This window comes from Diadema setosum, chromosome 2, assembly GCF_964275005.1.
Source record: "Diadema setosum chromosome 2, eeDiaSeto1, whole genome shotgun sequence".
NCBI classification, from domain to species: Eukaryota; Metazoa; Echinodermata; class Echinoidea; order Diadematoida; family Diadematidae; genus Diadema; species Diadema setosum.
The window spans coordinates 48,347,339-48,375,330 of record NC_092686.1 but is presented as its reverse complement, the minus strand read 5'-3'; the positions used below and the strand labels follow the sequence as shown (position 1 = coordinate 48,375,330).

At 37.3% G+C, this 27,992-nt stretch overlaps 1 protein-coding gene across 1 annotated transcript; it reads right to left on the bottom strand.

Annotated features, from left to right (window-relative positions):
- On the bottom strand, positions 1–27,770 carry LOC140246322 (uncharacterized). Its single transcript, XM_072325796.1, has 5 exons — positions 27,418–27,770; positions 24,185–24,256; positions 18,577–18,624; positions 5,463–5,480; positions 1–3,354 (listed from the first exon to the last, which is right to left on the bottom strand). The coding sequence occupies exons 1-5, from the start codon at positions 27,547–27,549 to the stop codon at positions 3,310–3,312; spliced, it is 315 nt and encodes a 104-aa protein (XP_072181897.1). The 5' UTR covers positions 27,550–27,770; the 3' UTR covers positions 1–3,309.
- Between the last annotated feature and the right edge of the window lie 222 nt (positions 27,771–27,992).

The window sequence follows — 27,992 nt, the reverse complement described above, 5'->3', positions numbered from 1 at the left end:
CACTCAATATCTGATTCTGTTCATCATGTCAAAATTTAGACTTAAACTGAGCAAGTGTTTACTCTACCACGTAACTACATATGACAAATCTAGCACAATACTTCACAACTTCAGGACACATTATAAGCAACACGGATATCTTAAAAAACAGGATCACTGGTGGCTGGACATATGGCAGTATTCAAATAGAAAACAAAAATGAATACACCACTGGTTTACACCAAAGCACCCTTAAATGAAGGTTTCTATGCATATCTAACAGCATTACTCAATATTTCCTGTTATACTCCCCATCTTGGTGCATTCATAAACTTGCACACAATTTTCTTTTGGCAGATTTTGAATATATAGGATATGAATTTTATCATTGGAACTACTGTATTGTGTTCAAACTGAAGGTGTGCAAGAAAGGGAAGAAAATATGATTTTAATATGTGTAAGACATTGCCAAAATTTGAATGTTGATAATCTATTGCAGAATCAACGTATCACAGACACCTTAAGACTGTAACAAATGTCTGAATTTTTGTCTGAATTTTTTTCATGAATTACAAACATGTGGTGTGATAAGCAATACTGGATTCTTCCAAATTTAGGGATTAAAAGTACATGACATATCAAATTCATTTGACTGAGGTAAGAAGACTTTGTAAAACCATTGTTCATCTGGTTGCATCAAGTGTATTAAGGTTGCTCACATCAAAACAATAATATAGTGCATCAACAGCAAATGATAATTGCGGTCTACGGTATTCACAAATCTTGCCATTTAAAGGAAGAAATCTTTAGACACACAGGTTACTTGTCTTGCTTCTGGGTATTTGAGAAGTTTGGCATATATACAGCTTCTTTTTCTTTCTTTTTTAAAAGAGCATCAAACAGACATTTACAAGTGTGCAGCAAGTACGTCATACAACAACCTTCAAAATACAGTAAAATGATAAAATGACTGACACATCAACTCCTTTCCTGTATCTCAATTTTGCTTAATACCTCACATGCCCTATATGAAACATTGTAGCAGCAATTCCAAAACAGTGCTGAGCATGCAGACACCCAAAACTGCCTGTTCTTGCCCAAATTTCCTTCCACTTGATGGTCATGGATGTCAAAAGTCGTGACTTCAACTCAACGATTCCAGTCAAGATGCCTCTATTGCATTCACAGAGGTCAGACGAAACAAAGCACCCCAAATCAAAATGAGGTAGACTTGTTCACATTACATCTAAAACACAGAACTTTCACTGTAATGTAATTGTGTGAGAACACTGCCAAACACCTACACAAGTCCTCTTGGAAACATACCGAAATGACATCCACCAACTGTTTACACATTCACGTTGCAGCATTTCTGAGGAGATTTCAATGAGTTTTTTTTTCCTCCCTGCTTTACACATTCAAATCTAATGTATCAACTGCATTGCATGAGCTTAAAACAGTTTCAAAACAAAGACAGGCAAATAGGTCTAAAATAACAGCATATTCTCCAATACTCAAGACTGTTCTTCAAATTTACAACTAAGAGCTGCTTTCAAAAAGGTTTTATGCCATGTGCTGTCTTCATAATTAGCTTTGTTTTGGATACATTGTTTCTTGACGTTAACAGTTTCATGTTCACACTCCTTTGAAAGGAACGCATCAGCAAAGGAACTGGACATCTACAGAAGATGTGGAGTTGATGTAAAGGCTTGAATCAGCATGGGATAGTGATAGGAACTTTGCTTGGTTTTACTTCTCAAGGTAAACTAGTAGTACAACTCTATGGCAGGCACAAGTGTGAACACAACATAATATTCCAGATGTAGCATTGACATCACTCAGACTGCAGTGTCTCTTATCAAACAGTGCACAGTAGCTCCTGGAAGCTCCTACCCCAACAGTAAGCCAACAAGAGAATACACTGATTGATTCATTGGTTGTTCATGTGTGTGAATAGAATTATGGTAAGCTGCTGCAAAGAAAGAAGAAAGCTGGTCTATTGTTTTGTTTCTCAAGGCAGAATAATTAGCATCTGGATAATCTAATGATTCTGACCAAATTGAGGGATGTAATAACATCAATCTCTCTCTGATTTACTTCTTTCTGCGACTTTCAATCTACTCTGAGATACCATCTACACACTTTCTCTGAACCATAGAAGACTCTCTTCAATGGCTATGAAATGCTGGTTGTGTTTTTCATCGTCGCTTCTACATTGTCATTGGTCATGTCAGTGCATGGGTCATGTGATGCTTTACTCCACTCCTCATTGGTGGACACTTGTCACTCATAGCAACATCTCCCAGGACATTTTCCAATATGACCTCCTGGTGCACTGAAACTGTTTCCTCTCTCACAAATATAATGAGAAATGAACATACACACCCAGTGGGATTTTCAAAACATGGTTCACAATATCTCAAAAAAGTACTAAAACATGCAGCCTTTAAATGTTACATGCATGTATATTTACAAGAATCCAACAGGAGTGTTTCAAAAATTCAAAGCAAAGTGACTTAAATCAACTTTAATACCTTCTATTTGTCTTCAAACTGGGAAATTTGGTATTTGCAGTGAATACGAATTTGCCTGTAGTACATGAGTTAATTGACATGATTTGTAAGTTATGTTCTTATATCTTTCTGCACATTTCTGATATAAGAAATGAATTTTCCTATGAGGATCACTGTGCTTGGAATTGTGAGTGCCAGTCAAGGCTAAAGAGGAAGGAAAGGTTGCCAGATAATGATTTTTAGCTGACTGAAAAAGGTGAAGAAATATTTACCTAAGTTTTGTACAAAAAAGTTGTGTAAATTCACATCAGGTTTGAATTTACAGAGACAGTTCTCAGGACACTAATCCATTAAACATAACACATATATACAAATTCTAAAGCTACATGATCACCTTCAATATCAAAACAAAACCGATCTCAAAGAGGCTTAGAGAAAGGAGTATGAAGATATTCATGTAAAAGCTGTAATGGTACAGGCTAACTTTCTGGGAATTTCATTGTATTTGAAGTCACAATGCCACACTGAAATTCAATTTCATCTGTGGTTACTTGCATGCACTGGCTTATGAACATCCTGTTTTTGTTTTATTTTTGGCAATGAAATCAGAGGCTTTTATATCTTTGACTTATTGTCACTTCATATGATTAGTGTCAGTATGTAATATTACAGCTTTCACATGACTTGGTTTAACCATTCATACAAAATAAGTTTGGAACGACATGCTAGACTCTCAGGCAGGCTGCCAAGGGCTCTGCTGCAAGTTTTGTCACAAAGATCATGGTGCTCCAAATCAGTGTGGTGACTGGTTACAAGACTAGGAAGTTTCATCATCATCTCCATCATCTCCCGCTTCCACCTCCTGTCGGGGAATAGAAGAAGTGATTGTACACTGATGAAAAGGGATTCAAAGCATGGAATGAAATGACAACAATTAACATACTCGGGCAAAAGTTAGGCTAGAGCTGAAAGCTACAGGCAGCTTTGTTTTGAAGCAAAATACATGTACAAGTTAAAAATTTATCAAAGTGACTCTGAATATTGAATAATTAATCTGATATTTTGAAAGAGAGTTACAACAGTTACAAATATGAAATGTTTGAGAGCATCAATCCTGTCATTCTTTTTGCTGGATTTTGTATTTTGAACATGTCAGAAATAAAAGACTGGCTGCAGTGTATCTCTGTAAATTCCTACGAATATACATGAATACAAAGAACGTCAAAAACGTCATGAACTATTCTAGTATTAGGAATGGATGTAAACGTATCTTGAAATTTTTGGATTCCTTGGGCATTCTTTTGTGAGTAGTATTTTCACATTGAAACATGGAAAAGATTGGATCCCATTTGGATTGGTTACGAACTGATACACACAGGAAGCAGGCACATTATAATCATGCAGCCACGGTAACTTGCTAGTTGTTGGGAGGGCTTTTTTTTTTGGGGGGGGGGTGGGGGGCAAATAGCTTGGTAAAATCTATTAGACAACACAACTTTCTTCACTTAACTTATGCCCATTTAGAGAAATGTTCTCCAAAAGGTTAAAGTGCCTGTTTACCTTTGGGAGCAGTGATTTAAAAGCTGTTCAGGATATCCTATTTGATGCATATGTATAGGTCAGTTGTATCACAAAACATCCTACCATATAAGAATTTTGCAATAGAACCTTAAATATACGGAGATATCACTATTTTTCTCAATAAACCGTAACGGTAGACGGTTTAGTCTGGAAACATTGTTATCATAACCATTGTTCACATTTTGTGTATTTAACAATACTCAACATTGATTATACTTATTCAAATTTTTACATTGGTTGTTTCTATCCCAAACTCACATTTTGGAACTATTTGAAGCATTAATGGTGGGTTTTTATTTCATCTGCAAATGGTAAATTAAGCCTTTGACTATGTGCATAATAAGATAGTATGTACTTGGAACATCCATAATCAGATGTTTGTAATATAGATCTCTTCAATCATTTGCGATATGTTTGTTCCCTTTGTTTATCAGTTAGAATGAGAACATCATGGTAGAGGGGGTGGCTTGATGCACATGATCACATGATCACATTGCCATCAATTGCAAATGTTATGTTGATGCAAGTTACTCTCATGCATTTCACATGGCCATATTGTGACATCCATGCCTCTGTATGTGACTTGTGATGAAATCAGAGACAACTTGTTTTTTTTTTTCCTTTCTTTTTTTTTAAATCTTAATGCCAGAGGCATCATCTTTTGGCAAGCTAGTTGTATAAGGGTGCATTCCATGTGACCTGGCTGCCATAGCCCTCGTCAAATGATTCCTTTGTCTGCAACCCATAGCAACAACAGTGTATAACTACCATAGCCTTAGCAACACATGTAAAGTGGCTTTTTATGCTCTATGCATTGTTCTGTGCAAGGAATGATCATTAATAGGGGAAAAAAATAGATCGATGATGATGATGATGTTTGCAAAGAATGAGAACCAAAATAGTGTCATGCAGAAGGTCATATGTCACAGACTTACAGCTCACAAAGGCACTGAGCAGTCAAATGATATGAGGAATGGAATAAAAATAAAAATAACAGGAAATACAGCACACCAAGTATCAGTGAATACAAGATAGCTAGCCAGATACATGGAGATGGCACACACACACACACACACACACATACACACACACAAAAAATATCAAAAGAAATATTAGTGAAATGGTTAGCTAAGATGCATACACCAATGTACAAACCTATGACAATATCATGAATTACAAAATAAAAGCATTGGTGATAAGGAAACAGGTTTAAACAGATGGAGAAACTAATGAATGGAAATGATTTCTATGATTTGGGAAACACTTCCCTACATATCATCTTTAACTATATCTCTTTGCCTGTTTTTGCTTTCAAGTGTTTGTTTTTAAAATATTCAGTACGATTTTCATAGGTCTTACCCAAGATGATAAGAGTCACTTTCTACCTACCTCTTCTTCTACAGGAGCCTGTGAGGGGAAAAAAAAAAGACAGAGAGAAAATTGAGGGGTTTTGCTTGTTTGTTTGTTTGTTTTTTTACAGAAGATAATACTCCACCTTGTAATCATAAATATGAAATGCTAATAAGCTAAGCTTCTAAATCAACCACATAAGCAGGGAATTTTCTATACCACTGTACATCTGTCCAAGACTAGAAACTGAAAAAGGTCCAGACTTTTCTTATTTTATCCAATCCTCCAAAAGTTAACAAGCAGAGATGTTCAGGCATTTCTAAATGAAGATCAACAAGATTTTGATTTGCACATTGGAATAACTGTCCTTTGATAATGGACATAGTCCATTTCCCCTAAACTCTTTAGGTACCTCTCAAGTAGGTATCCTACCATTAATCCCCTTCACTAATATAAATATACAAATACATATAACAACAGATATAAAGTATGATACAGAGCATCATAAATCAAATAGAACATTTCACTTTCCTTTCATAGTAGTTCATTTATCTATGTCACATAGGGCAAGACAGTTCCACCCATTGACTTCACATCTTTTTCAATGTAAAAAAAAAAAAGAAGAAAAAAAAAAAGGAGAGAAGCGTCTGCTTTGATACAAGCCCTCCAGCAGGAGTTTTCACCATCAATACCTGGGGATAACCATTTTCTCTCAGCCCCAAGAGAACTGATATGTTGTCAAGGTCGTGAACAGAAGAGAGAGTGAGAGTTGGGGGGGGGGGGGATGGGAGGACTTCAAACCGGATATGAATAACCCTCTGTAAATGCAATTACTTCAATTTCACTGTCAATCCCAGCACACTGGAGTTCAAGTCAGTCTGTAAGAAGCAACAGTCTGTACAAGCTGTGTATGCTGTCGCACAGTATGAAGTGGGATCTTTGCGCCTTCTTTGTCTCCATTCTGAGTTTTTGGTGTTTTTTTTTTTTCAGTTTTTGCTGTTTTACAGGCTTTTTTGCAAGCATTCAATAACTGCACACATTTCAAGTCACATTTTTTCTTGCAATTCACATTTTTTCTTGCAATTCACAATCACCTTTATGTCAGTTCCAACAAACAATCTCTAATTTGCAAACCTTCACACAAATTATGAACAGAAATATCAGCTGTAGATGGCATGTCATTGAAATATCAATTAATGCTGTATGAAAAGGGTCAATGTTTTCTTTGCAAGATGTTTTATCTTTGGTTACATATTTGAGTGCAGAAATGTTTTGCTTTGTTCTTGTTTTGTATTTATTGTTTTCCCACATACATTCTGTACAGAAGTCTTCAAAAGGGTTGTCTGTATTCTCTCTGGGTTAAGCTCAAAGAAGAAATGCATCTGGGATGCACATTAAGTACATGACGGCTGTCTATACCAAAACAGAACAAACAAACAAATTAAAACAAATCGTATAAAGAGGTATAGATGTGAGATATGGCAAAGGAATCTGCTGGAAGCAGTATATTCCATACAGTCACAGTGAAATCTGATTGGGAGTTGTCAGGCACCATTAGAACCATGATGCTAAAATGTAAAAGAGGAAATCAAAAGCTTCAATGCAGTTTTCAGTGTTCAGTAAGGATTTGCACAATATTACATAATGACATGTTTGTGTGTAGTCACATTAATGCATATTTTGCATGAAAACTCAGACATGAGAAATGCCTGTGTGTTGTGTCAGCATCATTTGAATAAACTGTATTCTGTAGGTGGGTAGTAGCAGTGGCGGATCCATGGGGGAGCACACCGGGCGCACCCCTGCCCCTTTATTTTTTTGTTAAAACAACAGAAATAAAAAGAAAAAATGCCCCCCCCCCCCAATTTTGCAATGGTGACCCCCTTTTTTGGAATCCATGGATCTGCCCCTAAATAGAAATGTCACTGTGGGGGGTCTTCACAAATCTTGCAAGTCACCGATATTCGCAAAATTAACACTTCACAGAAATATCAATGTATCTCCCATAACAAAATGCATTCTATATAAAACATGTCCAAGGTTGGAAATCAATAATTTCTCTCTTGAAAAGGGAAACATGTATTACTTCTTTTAATTCTGTCAATGTTGTTCTTGATCACAATTCACCCACTTGTCTTAAAGGCAAATGAAACCTCCACATACATATGGATTGAGGAAATGCAGTAATATTCGTTGAACATATTGATGAAGTTTGAGGAAACTGGATGATATGATGAAATGTTTTAATCTTTTAAGTTTTGGTACAGCCACAGCCAGATGAGAAGACAACAGTTTGTGATAATGAATATATACAAGGATACAGAGAAAATATATACAGAATTCCTCATTATCTCATTTTTGTTTTACGAAAATACATGTACATTTCCTTGATTTGTCACTCACATTATGTAGGTTCTATGTTCAGGGTAAAGAAACCCCTGCTTTCTGATAGAGGTAATTAAAGTGTTCTTTTATTATGCAATAGAAAAGTGAACATAATAAATGTTGAATTTTCTTTTTGCCATTTTCGATACATGACATCACAATATGTTGCAATCTCCTCATCCAGCAATGGCAGTACCAAACTTTGAAAAAAAAATCATAACTTTTCAATGGATTGTCCAATTTCCATCAAAATTCACTGAGGGATGTGTTTTATTGATAATATTGCCGCATTCCCTCAATTCACATACTGTACGAGCTGAAATTTTCGTGTACAGATATTTTCGCAAATTGCTACTTGGAGGACATTTTCGCGTCTTGTTAATTTCGCGGTTGCGAGGGTCTAACTGAACTTAGTTATTCTTGCATTGTTATTTTCGCGTGTTGTAATTTTCGCGGTTCAAAGGCGATTCGCGAAATTCGTGAAAATAAACCACCGCGAAAATTTCAGCTCGTACAGTAGTTGGTTTTCCTTTCAACTGCTTTAAAACATTTTTTTTTCAACACATTGCACTGTATCAAATTATTGACCTAGTGAGGGTGTATCTCAGTGCTGTTATTCTTCATGGTGCAGCTACATGTGAGATCACACAAAAGAAAACTGCTATGCTAATTACATGTCAGGCATCATCTGCACATTGAGGGATTTCCTATTGTGATGTTACACTCTAGGGATTTCTGCATTGTGAACAGGAAGCCATAAAATATGGATATTTGAAACCTGGAGAATTGATCAGACTTGTCTGCATGGCTTATCCCTACAATACAGTGCAAAATTAAGAAGATGAGTCATAAAAGGGGCAATTTCTTTACCACTAGAGGGCATATGGATAATTGCATCTTTCTATACTAGAAGTCATTGGGATTTCACTTTTACTGATTGTAAGAGAGATCATGTTTTGGACATCCTTATTGGTTTGAATTATGCTCGGCTCAAGAGTAACTTTGTCCAGACAAGTTAAGGGGCAGTCGGTCATTACCCTGAATGTTTCTACATACAATATCACATTATTGTAACATGAGCTTTGAGATGTTTCTATAATTTGGCTAAAGGCTTGTTAGCTTTAGCGGTCAGCATTCGTTGGAGGAATACAGGATTAAAACAGAAAGCTGTGATTTCTGTAACACAACATTGTGGAAGTAACGGACCTATCTTTCTACTAATTTATGATACTGGGTTCCAACAGTTAGTGGAAAGAAAACCCTCAAGAGCAATATTCAGGTAAAAACTCAACAAAGTGATGTCAAGCAATAATACCATGGGAACAGAATTACTTCATTTAAGAGATGAAATATATGTAACAGTGTTAAAAATTGTTCATCTGTCAATGAGCTGCTTTTGTGTTGTTGTTGTTGTTGTTGTTGCTGCTGCTGTTGTTGTTTTCATTCGTTTTTGTTATGGAACTATTGAGAAATATACTCCTTCCTGCAGTTGTTTTGCCTTTCAGTCTGATTAGAAGCCATGATGCTCTCCTGAGTGTCTCTGATGTAATGCTAAAACAGGAGTTAAACAGGAGTTCACATTTTACGAAACCAGGAGAAAGGATGTTGAAATTGGAGGTAATGCGAGATGTAATTTTAAACAGTAGAGATATGACAATGAAGAAGTTAGATAAAGAGTCAGTGGACCTTTTAGTTGGTTCCTGGTGGGCAAGAAGTCATCAAACCTTTGGCACTGACATCAATATGAGTAGTCTGAGGTTTCTGGGAGTGTGCCATCACTGCAAAACTAAAAACTACAGCAATTCATCTGCTGTACATGCATTCATCACCACTCAGATCCACAAGTATGGCTCTTTACTCACAATGACCTGTGACCCACTGGGCATACCGAACTAGTTACCCATCTATTCCGATCATCCAATTTGATGCTCTTAACTAGCTTTATGGCTGGAAACAAAGATTCTTTAATGAATTTCTGTGACGATGACCTTTGAATTCGACATGTCATTTCAATAATTGTTCTTGTGTGACCTTACATAATGACCAATCCCCCACAATAAGTCACATGGGTGAATTGATTGGTAGGCCCAAAACATTTCATTTGGGTCAAAAACTCTATATCCCTTATTAAAGGGATAATAGTTCTTTTCTTTTAACCCATTGAGGACGAGTCCCGAGTATACTCGGGCAGGTGTTTATGGGAAATGTGTGTTGAAGCAAAATCAAACCGTCCTCAACGGGTTAAAGATTCTTAAAGGTAGGGAATCCCATTTGCATGCCTTAAATGGAGAGTTGTATAAATACAGTGGTATGTTGAAGAGAGTATCATTTTAGAAACTCCCATAAAGTATTGAAAGTGGAAGGTAACATTTAGTACATTTCTATTGACCGTTAGATTTTGAATTGAATTTTTTTCGGGGCTCACCGTAAATTCCAGTACATTACTAGGCTACCTTTGCAGACCCATGCACTGCATGTGTGTCCATCATGTATATTTTGTGAAGAAAGTTCATCAAAACTTATTAACATTTCTATATACATTCTTGCCACACACTCTATATGTTATTACATCAGCTCTTATACTTTTAGATTTGTGTTTATAGATAAAAAAAAATACAGAAGACTGCAACAAAAAGGCTTAAGTGTGGCTGACACACAGAACTACTGAGTAGTTGAGTTTTGTGCATTATTCAAATTGTAGATAACTGTTGACTTCCAAATTTCTCAGCAGTGGCCTAAACAAGTCCCCTGAGGTTCATATTTTATGTTTTGCTGCATTTTGGGAGGTCTGTAAAAGGTATCCCCTACCTTTAAGCTAAAAAGCATAGAACTAAGAAAAGTAATATTTCTTTAAAATGATTTGCAGACCCATGGTTCTTATGTGTGAAGTTGTTTGTCTCCCATTCTCCATTCATGAGGAAGAGTAAGTATACACATCACAATACAAGCACTTTTAACTAGAAATGTTTCTAATGTGACTGGTATTCCCACACTATATCACATCATTATCCCAATTAGGTCTACAGTTCATCTTCTGAGTGTTAGATGACAGTTTCCAATGATTGATGGCGCAACCTGAAATGTGTTGAGTGCTGATTCCTTGAACTAGAATTACTTGGATGGCTGAATCATTTCAGAGAGCAAGTATTCAGGAATTTGAACATTTTCCCTTGACCTTTGACCCTTGTCCATTGATCGAATGGCCCACAACTTTCTTCAGATAATCACTAACTTACTAGTTATATCCAATTTCCATTGGCAATACTATGAGCTACTTTAAACATGGGGAATGGGGGGGGGGGGGTGAAATAGTGACATTTCAACATTATCGCTTAACCTTTGACCCCATGGCTGAAATCTTTCCTAATAGAATCATTGTGCAATAATGCATGTATAGCTAGTGCTATTAAGTCTATGCAATGAGTAATTTTTTTAAGGTATGGAGAAAATAGTGTAATTTCAGCATGATAGATAGCAGAATGTTAAGATTTTCACCTGACCTTTGACCCTTGACCTTTGAACCATGACACCCAAAAGGGCTTTTTACACTTGTGTTTCTTAACCCCGGACTTTCTCTGACCCAGGACTATCGTTAGTCCCGTACCAATTTTTTCATTTCAGCTTTTTACACTAGCCAATTAGTCCCGTACTATCTCTTGTCCGGGGCTAAGGAGAAAACTGACCTTTTTACACTTGTATTTCTTAGCCCCGGACTTTCCAAACCACATGAATATTCATAATTACGCTGTGTACTGTACACGTACACGCAAGCACCGGCAGCACTTGACTACCTCGTTTCTGATTGGTCAGTGAGGGTCGGACTTCGTCTCCGTCGCTTAGCCCCGGATTATTTTTTCGTTCTGTTTACACTCACTTGCTTGGCACCGCAATTGCGGTGCTAGCACCGCAATTGCGGTGCTAACCCCTGCTATTTTGCAGGGCCAGATAGTACCGTACTATCGGTGGGGCTAGCCCACTTTGGCAAAAACGAGTGTAAACAGAAAGTGGGCTAAGGATAGTCCCGTACCAACGGTGGGGCTAAGGCCCCCACTTAGCCCCACCGTTGGTCCGGGGCTAAGTAAAATTTTACAAGTGTAAAAAGCCCTAAAGAGATTCTCAAGAGAATCATTGTCATGCAGTACATGCATATACCAAAATTTCATAAAGATAACTTGAGCCTTTTCTGAGAATATAAAAAAAATTAAAGCTTTAGCATTGTTATTTCACCTTTGACCTTGGAACTTTCATCCCATGGCCCAAAACTTAGCTAGTCTGAGAATCTACCTGGTACTCAGTAATACATGTATACACCTACTATGCTTTTACAAGCACTGAGAGTCCTTGATTTGAATGCTAACTTATAAAGAGAGAAAAAAGGGAGTACTAAAATTTTAAGAATTTGACCTTGACCTTTGCCCTATACCCTTTAGCATGAGCACCCAAGGGTTACAGCTTTGTTTTGTCATGCATACATGCCAAGTTTCATTTGGGTACCTAAAACACTTCTGAAGTTAAAAATGCTGTCCATAGATCGATTACGGATGGAAGGATGGACAGAAGGATGGATGGAAAGATAGACAGATGGAAGAACAGACAGATGGACAACCTGAAAACGTAATACCTCCAGCAACACTTCATGGCTGAGGTATAAAACCAGTCAGCAATACTCTCAATACCCTTGATGTGATTAATGAGAGACATATATATGGAAACATATTAGCTATGGTCAGTTTAGGGGAAGGTGCATTCTATTGTCTTTTGTAAATCACAAGAGTCAGGATTAGCATAAAGCAGTAATTGACACATGGTCATGATGATGTCATCAGCACAAACTTGGTTTGGAAGCTTTTATTTTTTTTTTTTGTGGGTGGTTCAAAGTAATCTGAAGAAATGTAAAGCAGAAAAATTATTACTGAATCCATGGCATATATATGTACACACATATAGTAATAATAATGTCACAATAGAAGAATGCATTGAATGCCAATTGCCTTGATTTTGAATTAAAATCAAGGCAATTGGCATTTAATGCATTCCTCTATTGTGACATTATTACTACTATTCTAGTACTGTCAATACGCAGAGCAAATACAATGTTTATATATAAATTCTCTTGGCCACATAAGTGATGATCATGGTATCATATTTCAGCACAAATCAACATGCATTTGCCATAGGTCCTTTCATTTTAAAGCCTTCATTATTTGAAGTCAAATTCTTGGAGTTTGCATTTCTGTCGCTTATTAGATTTGCTCAGGAACATCCACAAAAAAAATGTATCTTTCAACTTTATGCTAGTTTAGTAAGGAAAGGTCATACTCATCTATATCACTCCTTACAAATTGTGTTGCAACTAGACAATTCTTAGCTGAACATGTAGCTGGAATTACTTTTTTTTTTTTTTTTTTTTTTTAGCCAAATTAAGTAATCTTGATTTTTTTTTACTTTTACTCCAGTCATTTCACACAAATCAATGCCTCTACCTATTTGTATCCTCATCACTGAACAATATTATCACTGGAATTTCCAGGTTTTGTTCACAGATTTAAGAATTACACAGTTGTACAATTTTGGCCAAAGTGCAATAAGGTTAGCTAGTCTTTGACCTTAATATGTGAAATGATAAAAAAAAAAAATAATCCACCAATCAGATTGCACTGTAGCTGCTACTGTAATAATTTCGGTAATGAAAATAATGCACAATGTAGCCTATAACAATAATGATGATAAGACTGATAAGAACAATAATTACCGGTATGTCCCTCATTAATGAAATCCTGCTCAGTGACTGGTCTACATAGTATCATGTAACCAAACAAAACATTACATGAGAAGCAAGAAGTAAAGGGAGCCTGGCAGAACTGGAACTTACTACTGCTTCAGAAATGAGAGAAACACGAACTAAAGTTTGATACTGATAGAGAACAGGCACAGCTAACAAGAACAGGAGCTACAAAAAATAACAATTGTCCTCTAAACATCATTTTCTCATCCTCCTCCGTCCAAAGCTTTTATCACAATAGGTCTTTATATTTCCTAAAGTTTACATAATCTAAAGCCCACAGAGCAGATTGAAGGACAGCAAACAAAGTTTGGGATGTAGCATTCAACGAAAACATCCTTTGTGAACATTCTCCCAGAGTACTTGATACCACTGTGAATTAGGTTTACAACGCAGCACACATCATGAAAAACTATCATAGACCACATAAGCAATGACAACCTAGAAACCAGAGGCATGGAATTTACAGCCTTTTTATGGAGACTAGCTGTTAACCTCAGGGCCCCTGAAATGTAAAAGAACTCACTCGAAATATACAAAGCAAGGAGAGGAAAGGTTCCTCAATTTTTTTTTTTCTCTACCTCCCCCCTTTCTTGTTGGGAAAGCAGCATGCAATGTGAGGAATGGCCAGGGCAATGACATGGTATGGTTTGACACCAAGAGTTCACTGGGAGGACAGCCATGGCTGGGAGATTTAATATGCCTCTCTCTCTATCACTAGAACACTGTGTCCTCTCTGCACACATGCATCGCTGCTAGCATCTCACATGGTTAGCATCTCAACGTAGCTAGAGAACAGCACTGGGATATCACACCATCATGAGACAAGAGAGACAATGAGTGACAGACCCAAGTGGGATGAGCAGAAATGAAGACAGACTTACAAAAAAAAAACAGATATACTGCTAAGCACACACTAAAGAATATGAACAGACAGTAGGAGCATTGAAGATATACAAAAACCAAGTTTGAGGAGGTTGAGGAGATACAATGGTGTCAAGACTATCATAATGTCATAGACAAGAGTTCACATGACACCACGTACTGTACCACATATCTCTCTGCCTATAGACTCGTAGGCCTATTCCCCATCTGAGCAGCAAAGTAGATGGCAGTACTGGAAATACAGTAAACCTCGCTTAAGTCGACATCGCATATAAGTCGACACAACAAAAAAGTCCTGATTTTTGCCTTTGTTATTCCTTGAAAATTTCTTCGTCTTAGTCGACATTTATAAGTCGACAACTCGCGTAAGTCGACCTGATTTTTGAGTGCCAACTGTGCTGACTACGTGTTAATTCCCTCGTGTAAAGTCAACATAATTTTTTCGCTCAAAATCTTATCTCCATTCTCTGAAAAAGAATTGTTTTCCCGCTCCGATTCGCAGCATTTCTACTCGATAATTCGCTAGTGTACGGCGCGGTAGCGTTCGCCCCATGCGTCCATTGTCTTCTACGCCAGAAGGGCATACACTCATTTACATTGGAGAATTAACATGTAGTACCCAAAGCAGTTCACTTTCCGCCTTTTCTCCTTCTCTTTATTCTCTAAACGCACACATTTTGTACACCTATAGGTCCTAGTAGAGAATCATTATCAGAACATGAAATAGATGTTTCCGTTTATCCGAATATTCAAACGTTAATTATTCCGAAGCGGTATTAGAAGCCTTGGCCCATTTGTAGAAAATTTATTGAGATACAACTACATGTAATTAAATGCAACTAAAAATCAAATGCAGGTGTATCAAATCATGAGCAACTTTGCACATAAACGCAGGTGCATTGCTGAAATTTGCGTTTGATAATCATATGAAACTAGAAAATAGTTGTAACTGAAACTCAGTTGCATTTAAACGCAACTCTAAAAATCAAATGAAGTCCATCAAATCACGCGCAACGCTGTATTCAAACGCAAGAGCGTTTTACAGAAGACTTGCAGTTTTCGTAAGAAACTAGAAACTGCATTTAGATTCATCTCTTAAAGGTCCAGTTTACCTTTGGGAGCAGTGATTTCAAAAATTGTCAAGATATCATATTTGATGCATATGTGTAGGTCTGTTGTATCATAAAACATCCTACCATATAAAATATTTGCAATAAAACCTAAAATATAAGGAGATATCAGGGTTTTTCTCAATAAACCGTAACTGTATACGGTTTAGTCTGGAAAATTTTTTATTATAACTATTGTTCACATTTTGTGTATTTAACAACACTTAACATCGATTATACGGATTCAAATTTTGACAGTGGTTGTTTCTATCGCTAACTTACATTTTAGAACTATTTCATAGCACTAATGCTTTCATCTGCAAATGGTAAATTGTGCCTTTAACATCTACGGAGGTGGGTTATTGTTGAAAAGTCTTGCATTATTTTCTATTGCGTTGGCGCAAAATTAAAAATTAAATGCAACTCTGAAAATCAAATGCAATTGCAAGTTCATCATACTACACGGAACGCAATCAAGAATTATGTTTTTTTTTTTTAAACTCAGTTGCGTTTAAACACGATTCTAAAAATCAAATGCAAGTCCATCAAATCACACGCAACGCTGTATTTAAACGCAAGAGTGTTACAGAGAAGACTTGCAGTTTTTGTACGAAACTATAAGAAACTGCGTTTAAACGCATCCCTAAAGATCTACGGAAGTGCGTTATTGTTGAAAAGACTTGCATTACTCTGTTATTTCGTACGCAAAATAAAAAATTAAACGCAACCCCGAAAATCAAATGCAAGTCATAATCATCCGAAATTAGAAAATTGTAAGAAACTTAAACTCAATTGCGTTTAGACGCAATTCTAAAAATCAAATGCAAGTCCATCAAATTACAAGCAACGCTGTATTTAAAACGGAAGAGCGTTGCAGAGAAGACTTGCGGTTTTTGTACGAAACTAGAAACTGCGTTTAAACGCATAAGAATCTATACGGAAGTGTGTCATTGTTGAAAAGACTTGCATTATTTTTTATTTCGTAACGGAACTTTCGCCGTGACAGAACTTAGTCTGCACTAGCAGGGAAAAGACATCGCAATATTTACACGTTTCAAACTACCGAAACGCATGCTGCTTCACGAAATGTCAATGAAAAAATAGTAGCGAATTATTGTTACAGTTCGCTATGCCGAAGGTTTAAATCTCAGTCCAAAGTTAAATTAGTCCGACGATGGAAAGAGATTTGTTTTTACGAAGGTTAGTAATCCGAAAGATGTCGTTTTCGGATTAACAAACTTTTCTTCTTCTATTTCAGACTGGCCCGCGCCGTACAGAGCGGTAATGTTGCGAATCGGAGCGCGAGAACAATTCATTTTCAGAGTATGGCAATAGAAATTTAAGCAAAACAAATATGGCGACTTAGGGAAGGAAAATCACATTATCCTATTTCAACTCAGTCGGCAATGATATATTATCTCGAAAGAATCATACGAATTCACACGCATATCTTCGCAGCAACGCACTTGAATTTAAAGCGCAAAGTTGCATGCAATTTGGGGAATATGCGTTTGATTTTTCAAATCAAATCTAAAACGTACAGTGTCTAGAAACGGGCCCAGGTTTCCGATCCCGCTCTCTCAAAATCTCTCTAGAGATTTGGGAATTGTGCGTTGTCGTTACTTATCCGCGCAAGATTTATGCATGAATTAAAACATAATTGTTGCTAATGCCAGTGGGTATGTTTTGGTGGCAAAAGGAGTAAGATTTGGGTGGCGATCCGCATCGTGATCTTACTCTGTATAGGGGAAATTAGTTTTCATTTATAAGTCGACAAAAAGTCGACTTACACGTAAGTCGACTTTCTCAGTCCCGATTATGTCGACTTACGCGAGGTTGACTGTACATCAGTATTACCCTAGAGCTGAGAAATAATTCAGAAAACCCTAGTTGTTCTTGGTAGGTTTTTTTTTGGGGGGGGGGTGGAGGGGTTTCTTTTCTTCTTCTTTTTTTTTTTTTATCCATTTTATTATGTGCATGTGTGTCATTTTCCCACACAGACAGGGAAGCTAGACCAGACATAATGTATACATAAATGAGCTGTGAGATTAAAATTAATGGAGCATAGAGTCAGACTTCTGGGATGGCAATGGATGGTTTAACAGAAAGGAGGCATTTAGGATTGAGTTTGTTGGTTGTCTCACATTATCTAAAGATGGCAAGCAGTAGAGAGAGCTGCTACAATAGAAATCAGAGACACTTTCATTTATGAGACCAGGATCAGTGCACCATGCTACCCTTCAGGACAATTCCAATCAACAGAAGTGCTGAAAAGGTTTTAAGAGGGAATAAGATGAATTCAAGCTCAGATGAGCTTTAGTGGTACAACTAGGCCTATATTTAGCTTCACCCCATGACAGAAGAGAACTAAGAGAACTAGTGAAAAATAAAATTAAAGAACAAAGCATAAAGTGTACAGCCTGCAGGTCATGGTCAGCACAGATTTGGAGTGAGCTTAATTCTATGCCTATTTCACATGCTATTTGTAGCCCTCCTCTACCCTACTCCACTACCCCACTCCCCATGCACCCATACCATACCACCCTCTTCCATACTCTCTTGCTTGCCCTTGACCCAGCACAAAGTAAAAAGCTAACATTTTGGCTCCTGCAAAGTTCCTTTCCCCTTTCTCTTGCAAGATTGCTATCTCTTCCAATAGTATTCTTATTTGCATGATACAGTCCTTCACAGCTTTACTTGGTTATTTGTACCATAGACATTATCATACAGAAATAATAAACTTTGACATCATCGATCACATGCTGACTGCCATATTCAATGATTTTAAAGCAACATTATATTTAAAACAAGGTATATTAATGGAAGAATGTAAACAAACCAATATTATCTGTAAATTGTCAAAGGTGAGAGAATAATGTTATGTTCTAATATTTTTAATGTTGCCTCTCTTAATGTACCCATATAAGAGCAGTGGCTAGATTTAGGGTCAAATAATATTTGACTGATATTTCATTGTCTGGTAGAATCTCACCTGTTTCCTTGGCCTTCCTCTGGGTTTCTTTGCTCCGGTCTGGACAGGCTGTACGGAACAACAGACAAAAGATGATTAGATATATCGATACACAAGTATGAGAACAAATTAGGTTTATGTGTACAGTACAATATGACAAAGTAGACTCTAGACATGTACATACATCAAATTATATGAGTTTGAAAATTTGCTGGTTTACAGATGTTCACATTTCATCACACAGCTACAAGCTGCAAATCTATAGAATATGACCATTGAAGTTCAGATAATGACAATGATTATAATCATGATTAAAATCATTTTGGTTATAATCATCTTCATCATCTCATTATCATAACATCTTTTTGATCGTTATCATTTTATCATAAAAAATGTATGTCTTTGATCTTATGAACAATCTTTCTAGAAATTCTACTATCATTTTAATTCTGCATTGCTATTAGGGATGTCTGGTATGAAGGTGTAAGCAATTTCCAATACCATGTATCATAAATTTGACAGCACAGGGTTGATAGGGGTACCTCTGCTTTTTACACAATCATCTCATTCTGCCATTATACATGGTTCTTCATTTACACTTTTAAAGGATTCATTGATCATTTCTACTGATATTAAGGACAAACTTTTTACCATATTTGTACAAAGGAAACTTTTCCTAATATTACAATTAGACTTAACCAGAAACTGATGCTTTAAGCTGTATTACAATGACATTTACTCTTACAACCAGTCACTTCATGCAATTGTTTAAATTTTTATTCCTTAAATGAATAAATAATCACCGTGAGATAGTCTTAGCTTAAGTTAGGACTGAGAGCTGCCTGAAAAGTACATTTGACCTTTGACCTTTCACTACTGTGATCCCATGCAAACCCAAGCAAAGTACATCCATGATCCATCCTTCATAACAAAATAAATGGCATCATCATTCAACATTCTGAGATGAAGTTATTGTTGGAAAATTTCCTTTACAGCCAAAGTTCAGTGACCTTTGATCTTTGAAATTCAAGACAGTCTGTCTAAAATGTAATCAATGCTTCATTTCCTCCTGTACCATACCTAGGTGCCAAATATGAAAATCCACCAGAGGGTTGAGTTTTTCTTTTACTTATTATTAAATTTTGTTACAAAATCTTGGATACATGGGATATATAGACAGATGGACAGACAGTTCATAAACATTTTACCAATTACACGGTGAAGGTACAAAAGTGCACCAAATTTGTGAATGAAGGCAGAGCTAGAAGTTCTGGAATACCAAACTGATGACCATAAAGAGATCATTTCGAAAGAAGTACACATATAATTTCATGCCAATGACAACTGTTCTGTATTGAATTAAGTATTATGCTGCTGAATAAAAGATACTCATTTACTTAGTTTACCTATGAAAGGCACTAGTTAGTATTCATAAGAACATGAAAGCTCAATGACCATATTCCTTGCCCAATGTCAAGAAGAAGGCTCAAAAGTTTTTGGTTTTTTTTTCTCCCTTTCTCATTACTGACTCATCTTCTGACTGTCTAGAGCTTCATGGTAGTGTCAAGAGAAGAACGAATCAATCATGTAAAAACTGCTGAAATCATAATCTTAATATGACGGAAAAGATTCTGCTACATCTCTACCAATTCAATGACTGTCTCAAATAGGGACCAGTCCTTCAGAGCAAGTATGCTTGTAAAAACACCAAGCAATGAACACATCCAATGGCAAGTCATGCTTAGTATTTCTGTAAAGACTACAACACTTGCTTTAAAAAAAAAAAAATCTTAAAATTCCCAATAAATAAATTGATCTAACCCTTGTGCAGCAATCTTTGCATTCCAAACTTTTGAGACATGATATGGAAGCAGGGCCACACTGGTCTCAGTTTTCTTCCACAAGAAGTTTCTCTTTGCTTTCTACGACCATAAAAATGTACGAAAAAGATTGCCCCAAAGGAAATTCTCAAAAGCATTTCAAAATAACTACTCACACAAAAAGGGCATTGTAATCTCCTAAGCCATGTATTCCTTGGGAATCCCAGTCCCTACTTACTATAGATTCTCATTGGACAGACACACTCAATTATCCAAGGATTTCTCATTATACATGTACTACAATGAGAACCAAAATCAGATAACATCAACTGACTAAAAAGTGAAAGACACATTCCTACCTTCAGAGATCAATTCAAATCCATTTCTCTATCCCCCCCCCCCCAATAAAAAAAAAAGAAGAAAATGGGGACTATCACAACAAATGATGACATGTTACTCATTTACAGTGTAAAAGACCTCAATCTGAATTTTCACTCAAATGGTCCTTGAATATCCATATTTATATCCAAACCATTGCAACAAGTTTGTAAACCAATTAATTTGTTGAATATTGCACAACTCTTTCTGTCCTTCAGATCACATACAGATATTGCAAAAAAAAAAAAATACTTACAGTTACACATGTAACTAACTGCACAATGAGGACTTTAATTCAGTGGACTCGTATGAGTCCACATAAAGTACAATATTGCTGCTTTCAACAACAACAACAACAAACTAAAGATGTCACTATGTAGACTGGAACATGATTGTACAAGAGACCCGCGGGTCTAGCGCTCACCCGAGTATCGCACATTCACCTTCCACGCAGTCACTAATCTAAATTATTCACAGCTCTACCAAACTTTGACCAGGCATTCTCAAGTAGAAGATGAAAATGTACAATAAAGGCCCAAATTTTTAAAGATTCCTTCATTTGGGGGGATTGGGGCCCCCTGGGGCCCTCTGGTGGGGCATGGTGCCCATTTTGATAAATTGAGATCCTGACCCCTAGGGATGCTACGTGCCAAGTTTGACAAAAATCAATCATGAGGTCTTCAGGAAGAAGATGAAAATGTACAATTCAGACCCCATTTGGACCTTCCCACACCCAAGAGGGGCACCCCTGGATCTGCTATGAACAACCTTGAAACTACAGTCATTAATGTACTCACTCAGTATTATCTTTGCTCTATAGCTTCTGATTCTAGAGAAGATTTTTAAAGATTCCTTCATTTTGGGGGCATTTGGGCCCCCCTGGGGGCCCCCCTGGGTGGGGCATGGTGCCCAATTGAACAAATTGAGATCCTAACCCCCTAGGGATGCTACCTGCCAAGTTTGGTGAAAATGGGTCGTGGGGTTCTCAAGAAGAAGATGAAAATGTACAATTTAGGCCCCATTAGGACCCCTCCCCACCCCCCTCCCCTGGGTCCCAAGGGGGAGCACCCCTGATTCTGCCATGAACAAACTTGAAACTACAGTCATCAATGTACTAACTCATAGTATTAACTTAGCTCTATCACTTCTGGTTCTAGAGAAGAAGATTTTTACAGATTCCTTAATTGGGGGGGGGGGGGGGTTGGGCCCCCCTGGGGGCCCCCTGGGTGGGGCATGGTGCCCATTTTAACAAATTGAATTCCTAACCTCCTATAGCCTTTTGTCAAGGCCCTCTCGCTGTATGGTGAAGAGAGCCCAGCTGAGTGGGGTTGCGCGAGGGCCTTTTGAGATCTGCTTCGCATCCTTTTGTTAGCCCTTTGAATTACCGACTTTTGCTCCCCGATTTCGGGAGCAAAAGTCGGGGTCCAATCAGCGTGTCTGTCTGCTCGAACCCGATTTGAATAGAGCGAATGCACGCCGCTGCCGCAGACCTCACAGAACTCTATACACACAGAGTGTGTAGAGTTCCGTGGCAGACCTCCTCGGGTGGTCAGTGATGCATGCGAACAGGCATGACCACCAAGGCTGAGGATGCGGGGAGCGCGCCATTCCATTGGTTGACCGGAATTACAGCCATTAAAATGAGTATTCAGAAGGGTTCACGTGTCATGAATAATAATGTGTGCAGTAGATCTCAAAAGGCCCTCGCGCTGGCGCGCTCGGCTGGGCTCGCTTCGCTCGCCCATTACAGCGAGAGGGCCTTGACAAAAGGCTAAACCTCCTAGGGATGCTACCTGCCAAGTTTGTTGAAAATCGGTCTTGGGGTTTTCAAGAAGAAGATGAAGATGTAAAAAGTTTACGCACGCCGGACGACGGACGCCGGACGAAGGGCGACCGCAATAGCTCACTTGAGCCTTTGGCTCAGGTGAGCTAAAAATGCATTATTCTCCCAACAGGTCTACAGTACATATTGCCAAGGTGAGACTACAATTTCACATGATTAACAAAATAATGATCATTTTTTGACAACACCAACTTTCATGACAATACTTTGAGCCACTTTGAAAATGTGGAAAAAAGGTGAAATGTTAGCATTTTCACTTGACCTTTGACCCTGTGACCCAAAACTTTCATTACTTAATCACTATACATTGTATACTGGTATGGTAATGCATATTTTACCAAACATAGTTTGATACACTGTATACTGGTACAATTGTACATCTGTCCAAGTGTATAATATTCAATCATTTCAAGGGTATGGAGAAAATAGTGTCATTTTGGCATAAAACAATGTAATTCTAGCTTTTTTAACCCGTCAGTTGACCCTTGACCTTTGACTTCATGACCAAAAAATGTCAAAAGAGAATCACTGTCAGACAATACATGTATATGTACAAGTCTCATGTTAATACCTTAAGCCATTGCAGTGAAATGGAGGAAAAAAGAGAAATTTTTATTCAGCATTTTCACTTCACCTGTGACCTTTGACCTTATGACTTAAAACTTTCCCTAGAGAATCTTCATTTGATAATACATGTATCAACACAGAAAGTTTCTTGAAAATACATTCAGGCATTGCTGAGATATGGGAACATTTTAACTTTTGACCTTGACCTATGACCTTTGGCCTTGAGCATGTGCTCCCTAGTGCTATAGGCACAGCTTCATCTACTCATACTTACATAATATGCCAAGTTTGGATTAGATACCTCAAATGGTTCTTAAGTTACGTCGCTCACAAAATCAACAGATGGACTGATGCAGAAATCATAATGCCTATGGCACCTTTTCATGGCAGAGGCATAATAACAGATTTCCAAAGAACCTGCTTATCACTCTTATATCAAAACTTTATTTTAACAGACTTGCTAAACCATCCAATTTGTAAAACTTCATCCAAATAAGCAAAAAAAAACTTCTGCTTCAAAAGCATGGTATTGTAAGTCTTTGGTAACCTAGCTTGTTGGCCAACAAAATGAAGATGGAGCACCCTGATTCAGATACCAGAGTGTTGTCAGGTGCTATGTCAGGCAAACTTTTTTGAGTGATACAAATTTTTTCACCATTACAGTATCTCACAAATTTGTCAGTGGTAAACTATAAACAGCACCCCCCCCCCCCCCCCTGTAAAGCACTGGGTATGTTCATTTGCCTAATCTCCATCACTTCTGCTTGAGTCAAGATGGCTAGTGAAAGTTGGCTTGGTTGTCCCTGTGCCAATGGCTATGACTGATAGACATGGACAGTTTAGAGAGAGCATTATATCCATATTATTTTTACCTTTTCATCAATTCATCTTTTGGCACACTACAGCTTGCACAGAGCTAATGGTCATCACAGTGGCAATGTGATGGAACTATGAGACTCAAGAAATCATGAGAGGTTAAATCACTTTGCTGGAATGAAAATGTTCTTGTCTTTGTACATACCTGTGGCTTCTTTTTCTTGTTCAGACTACCCTTGGGTCTTCCTCTGGGTCTCTTGATCTTGGGTTCTGACTCCTGTCAGAAAAAAAGAAAAAATAAACATTGTCATAAAAATTGCCCCTGTCTGTGTAATTTTCAGATGCATGGGAGAACTGGTATGTGATAGAAAAACAATGTGGATTATAAGTTAAATCAACTAACTTCTCCTGTTACATTACTTAACATTCAGGTTTATTATTCCTGAATCTCTGTGAAATATTTTTATAAACAAATTATTGATGTCTCTATAAAACTAGACAAAATAGGCCCACTGATCAGCTTCAAAATTTCAGTGACTAAATCAATGTTTTACAAAGTATAAGAGGTGAGTGAATTTACACTACACATTTGATAATCACATCCAATAAGTGGTTTCTCAACATATTCATATTCTATGCATATCTTCAAAATAAGAGCTAACTCTATCAAATAAAGTTTAGTTGTCATACCAACAACCAACAAACTATGCATTCTACATTCTACAGACTGATAGACTAGATTACTAGCATATTCAGTCTTTGTAAAGGCCACATCACACTCGAGCATATCAAGCCAATGCATGCCCAAAGAATTTGATAATTCGAAGATATACACATACAATATGTCTGCATCCATTGCTAATACTAGAATAGTTCATGACATATTTGATGTTCTTCATATTTACTAGCTATTTATAGGCATTCACAGATATACACTGGAGCCAAATTTTTATATTGAACGTGTCAAAAATTCAGAAAGGTTGTTCCCAACACCAGATGCAGTATTGTAGCATGGGTCTTGCCATGTCTATCAACAGTTTATAACTATGCAAACAGCATTTCAATTTCTTTCTTTTCTTTTGGGAGGAATAATTTGAAATAGATGAATAAAAACAACTTGTTATTTTGGGCCTTCTGAAGGAATAGATACAGGTATAACTGACCAGTATACTAGCACATATTCAAATCCTATACATTACTGTTTTAACACAGGCTTTTTCTGACACAAGGCAGTTTGCCTTAAATAGCACCTGAAGTATGCAATAAAGTGCATTTCAAGTATTGAATTGCATTGGGTATGTACAGGTGGGTGGAATAACTTGTTGCTGTCAGTTCTATGGGAAATACCATGAATATGAATACAATTCAGTAAACTGGTTTCCTTCACAATCAGACACCAGCCTATTCTGTAAAAGATAGATTCAAATGCCTCATAAACAAGATGGGGAAAGAGACCTCCATTTTTCTTCTTGCCTGTCTCACCTTTTCTGAACATTTTATTTGTAATCCTTTAGTATTTTCATGAATCATAATTTATATAACATTGACAGAATATCAATCTTATATCTATGATTGAGTGCAAACCCAGTGCATTTTCTTTCAAATGATGTTTGTATTGATAACACTGTTTTTCATTTGCATGATTTGTAAACTTTTTTTTCTCTATACTTTGTAATTGCCAATTTAAACAGAAGAGATAAAACAACTAAAAATGTCTCATCATTGGCTTTTCATGTGTTTTCTCAACAACAACAAAATAGATCATGTTTTGCATCATATCCTGAAGCTAGCAATTCTTGTTGCTGTCTTGACAAGTTCTTTTCATCTCAATCTTGTTTTTCCAGCTAACAATGCACATATAAGCTTCATGCAATATAAAAGGTTCCAAGCTCATATGCACACACATTCTCGGCACAAGAATGACACACTGCCTGTAATATCAAAAGATACAAATGCAAACAGAGACAGCTAAGAAGCATTAATTCTTTGAATTGGCAGATTTATATATATGTATAAAATGACAATCCTCATATCTGGCATTTAATAAACTGTCATTAGCAAGCATTGATAAAGAATATACATGTACCTGGATATGAGTAGACTTATCTGCAGAGTGCTTGATGAGCATTTTATCTCACACTATTCCAAAGTGAACATTGCCCTTTGTCCATTCATAAAAGATCCAACTGGCTATAATGACATGTACATCTGTCACTAGTGGTAGAAGCTGGAATCACCTGTTTAAACAGAGTGCTGTACCAAGAGAGATGGTATATCCACTACAAACATGCTGTCTTTGTTCAGGGGTTCAGCACTCAAGTCAAGTTCTTCAAGTTCTTGCTCTTCTGCATTTTTCAGCATCAGACTGGATTACAAGGAGATCAATCAATACACGTCCCCAGTCTCTTTTTCCACATTTAGCCACAGTGTTTCCATCTATCTTTTTTTATCTGTTCATCCAATTCTTGAAATGAAACTGTGGAGGGCAAATATTCCATTCTATATTAGTGAGTAAGCCAACAATGATACACACAATGGCTAACAGATTTTTTTTTTTTTTTAAAGATAGTAAACAATATGATGATGCCATGAAGATGGAGTTGTCAGGGCCAGCAGCATGTCTTTAGATTGATTTTACCTTTTTAGTATGTTTGATGCACTTAATCATACAAGGTTACTGTATGTTCAGGGCCTATGTTGATATTCATATAAACTTAAGCTAGTTGGCTTCTCACCAAAAAAAAATAAATAAACAAATAAAAATAAAAATATCCAACTATGTTGGTCTTTCAGCTTTGTGATGTTATCACTGCTCCTAGATTTGCATCTAATACATCCAAACAACCAGCTCTCTTCTATCCAGGAACAAGCTAAACAAAACAACAAAAACAAACAAAAATCATCTCAAAACCCCTCAATCATCTGAAACATCAGAGATAAACGACAACAGATCATGAACAAAAATGTGATATTGCATTCTACTATAAGAATTAAAAGCTGCTTGTATTTCACACAACTGTCCATCTAATTGTGTGAAAGGGCATTAGGGCCTTTAGTCTCAAAAATTATGACCTATGTACAACATAGAAATCTAAATCGAAGTGTACTAGTAATACATAGAAAGTACAAATACAGTTTGGCTATGCATTCTCTGTCCTCCAGTAAAAGCCACAATCAGTAAGGAGCAACTACAAAAACTGAAGTTAAAGCTCGTGGCAAGAGATCTATACTTCCTCATGAACCGAAAGTGAAACAAATCCACGGAGAGCTAGACATAACAACGACTTCCAAGGACTTATTCCTCAATGGAAGACTTAACGATGTACAATGTAATGGAAATCACATGCACGCAGCAGGCTCAAACTAGTCAGCTCTGCATCTACGTAACATTTCATGACACGAAAGAGAATAAAGACTATTGAATCATGCATAACATACGTCTACAGGCGGCTTGGGTTTTCGGGGTCTCCCCCTGCCCCGCTTCACCGGCGGCTCTCCACCTCCCTCCACGGCCACAGAAGCGTCTTCGCCTGCATCCGAGGTACCCCTCTTCGCTTTCGCTTCAGCCATTTTGAAATCTTGGCACTTCACGAGTAACAGGCTATTCCAAAGTATATCTCGGGCTTCCTCTCAGCTCTGTGAGCAGTTCTTCACGACACACTTGTCTGTAGAGAGAATGCTGATTGTAATCTTCGGAACAGCTCTGATTTTTTGTCTATCAGCTGATATGCTGCGCACACGAGATAACGCTTCCGATCTTGCAGGCAGCTAAATTTCCTTTGTGTGCTCGCGACTTGCCGCACAATGAAAAGCAAAACAAACCGAAAGTCAACGGTTCGATCTATCCACGTGCTCGGTTTAAAGGGACATTTGCATGTTTACAATTAGCGTGGTATCTGCGGTATTCGTGCGGGGGCGGTATTTGTGCAATCCAGGGTCCTAGAGTTTGATAGCTTTCGTTTTACCTGTTGTAAGTTACTTCGGAATGATTCTAAACCTTGGTCGATATCATA

What these genes read in the sequence shown, in the direction of transcription:
- LOC140246322 (XM_072325796.1), bottom strand. Translation starts at nt 27,549, where the DNA reads ATGGCTGAAGCGAAAGCGAAGAGGGGTACCTCGGATGCAGGCGAAGAC. An exon ending in AACCCAAGCCGCCTGTAGAC is followed by an intron (nt 24,257 to 27,417) that starts GTATGTTATGCA and finishes TTTTTCTGACAG; the next exon opens with GAGTCAGAACCCAAGATCAA. An exon ending in ACAAGAAAAAGAAGCCACAG is followed by an intron (nt 18,625 to 24,184) that starts GTATGTACAAAG and finishes TGTTCCGTACAG; the next exon opens with CCTGTCCAGACCGGAGCAAA.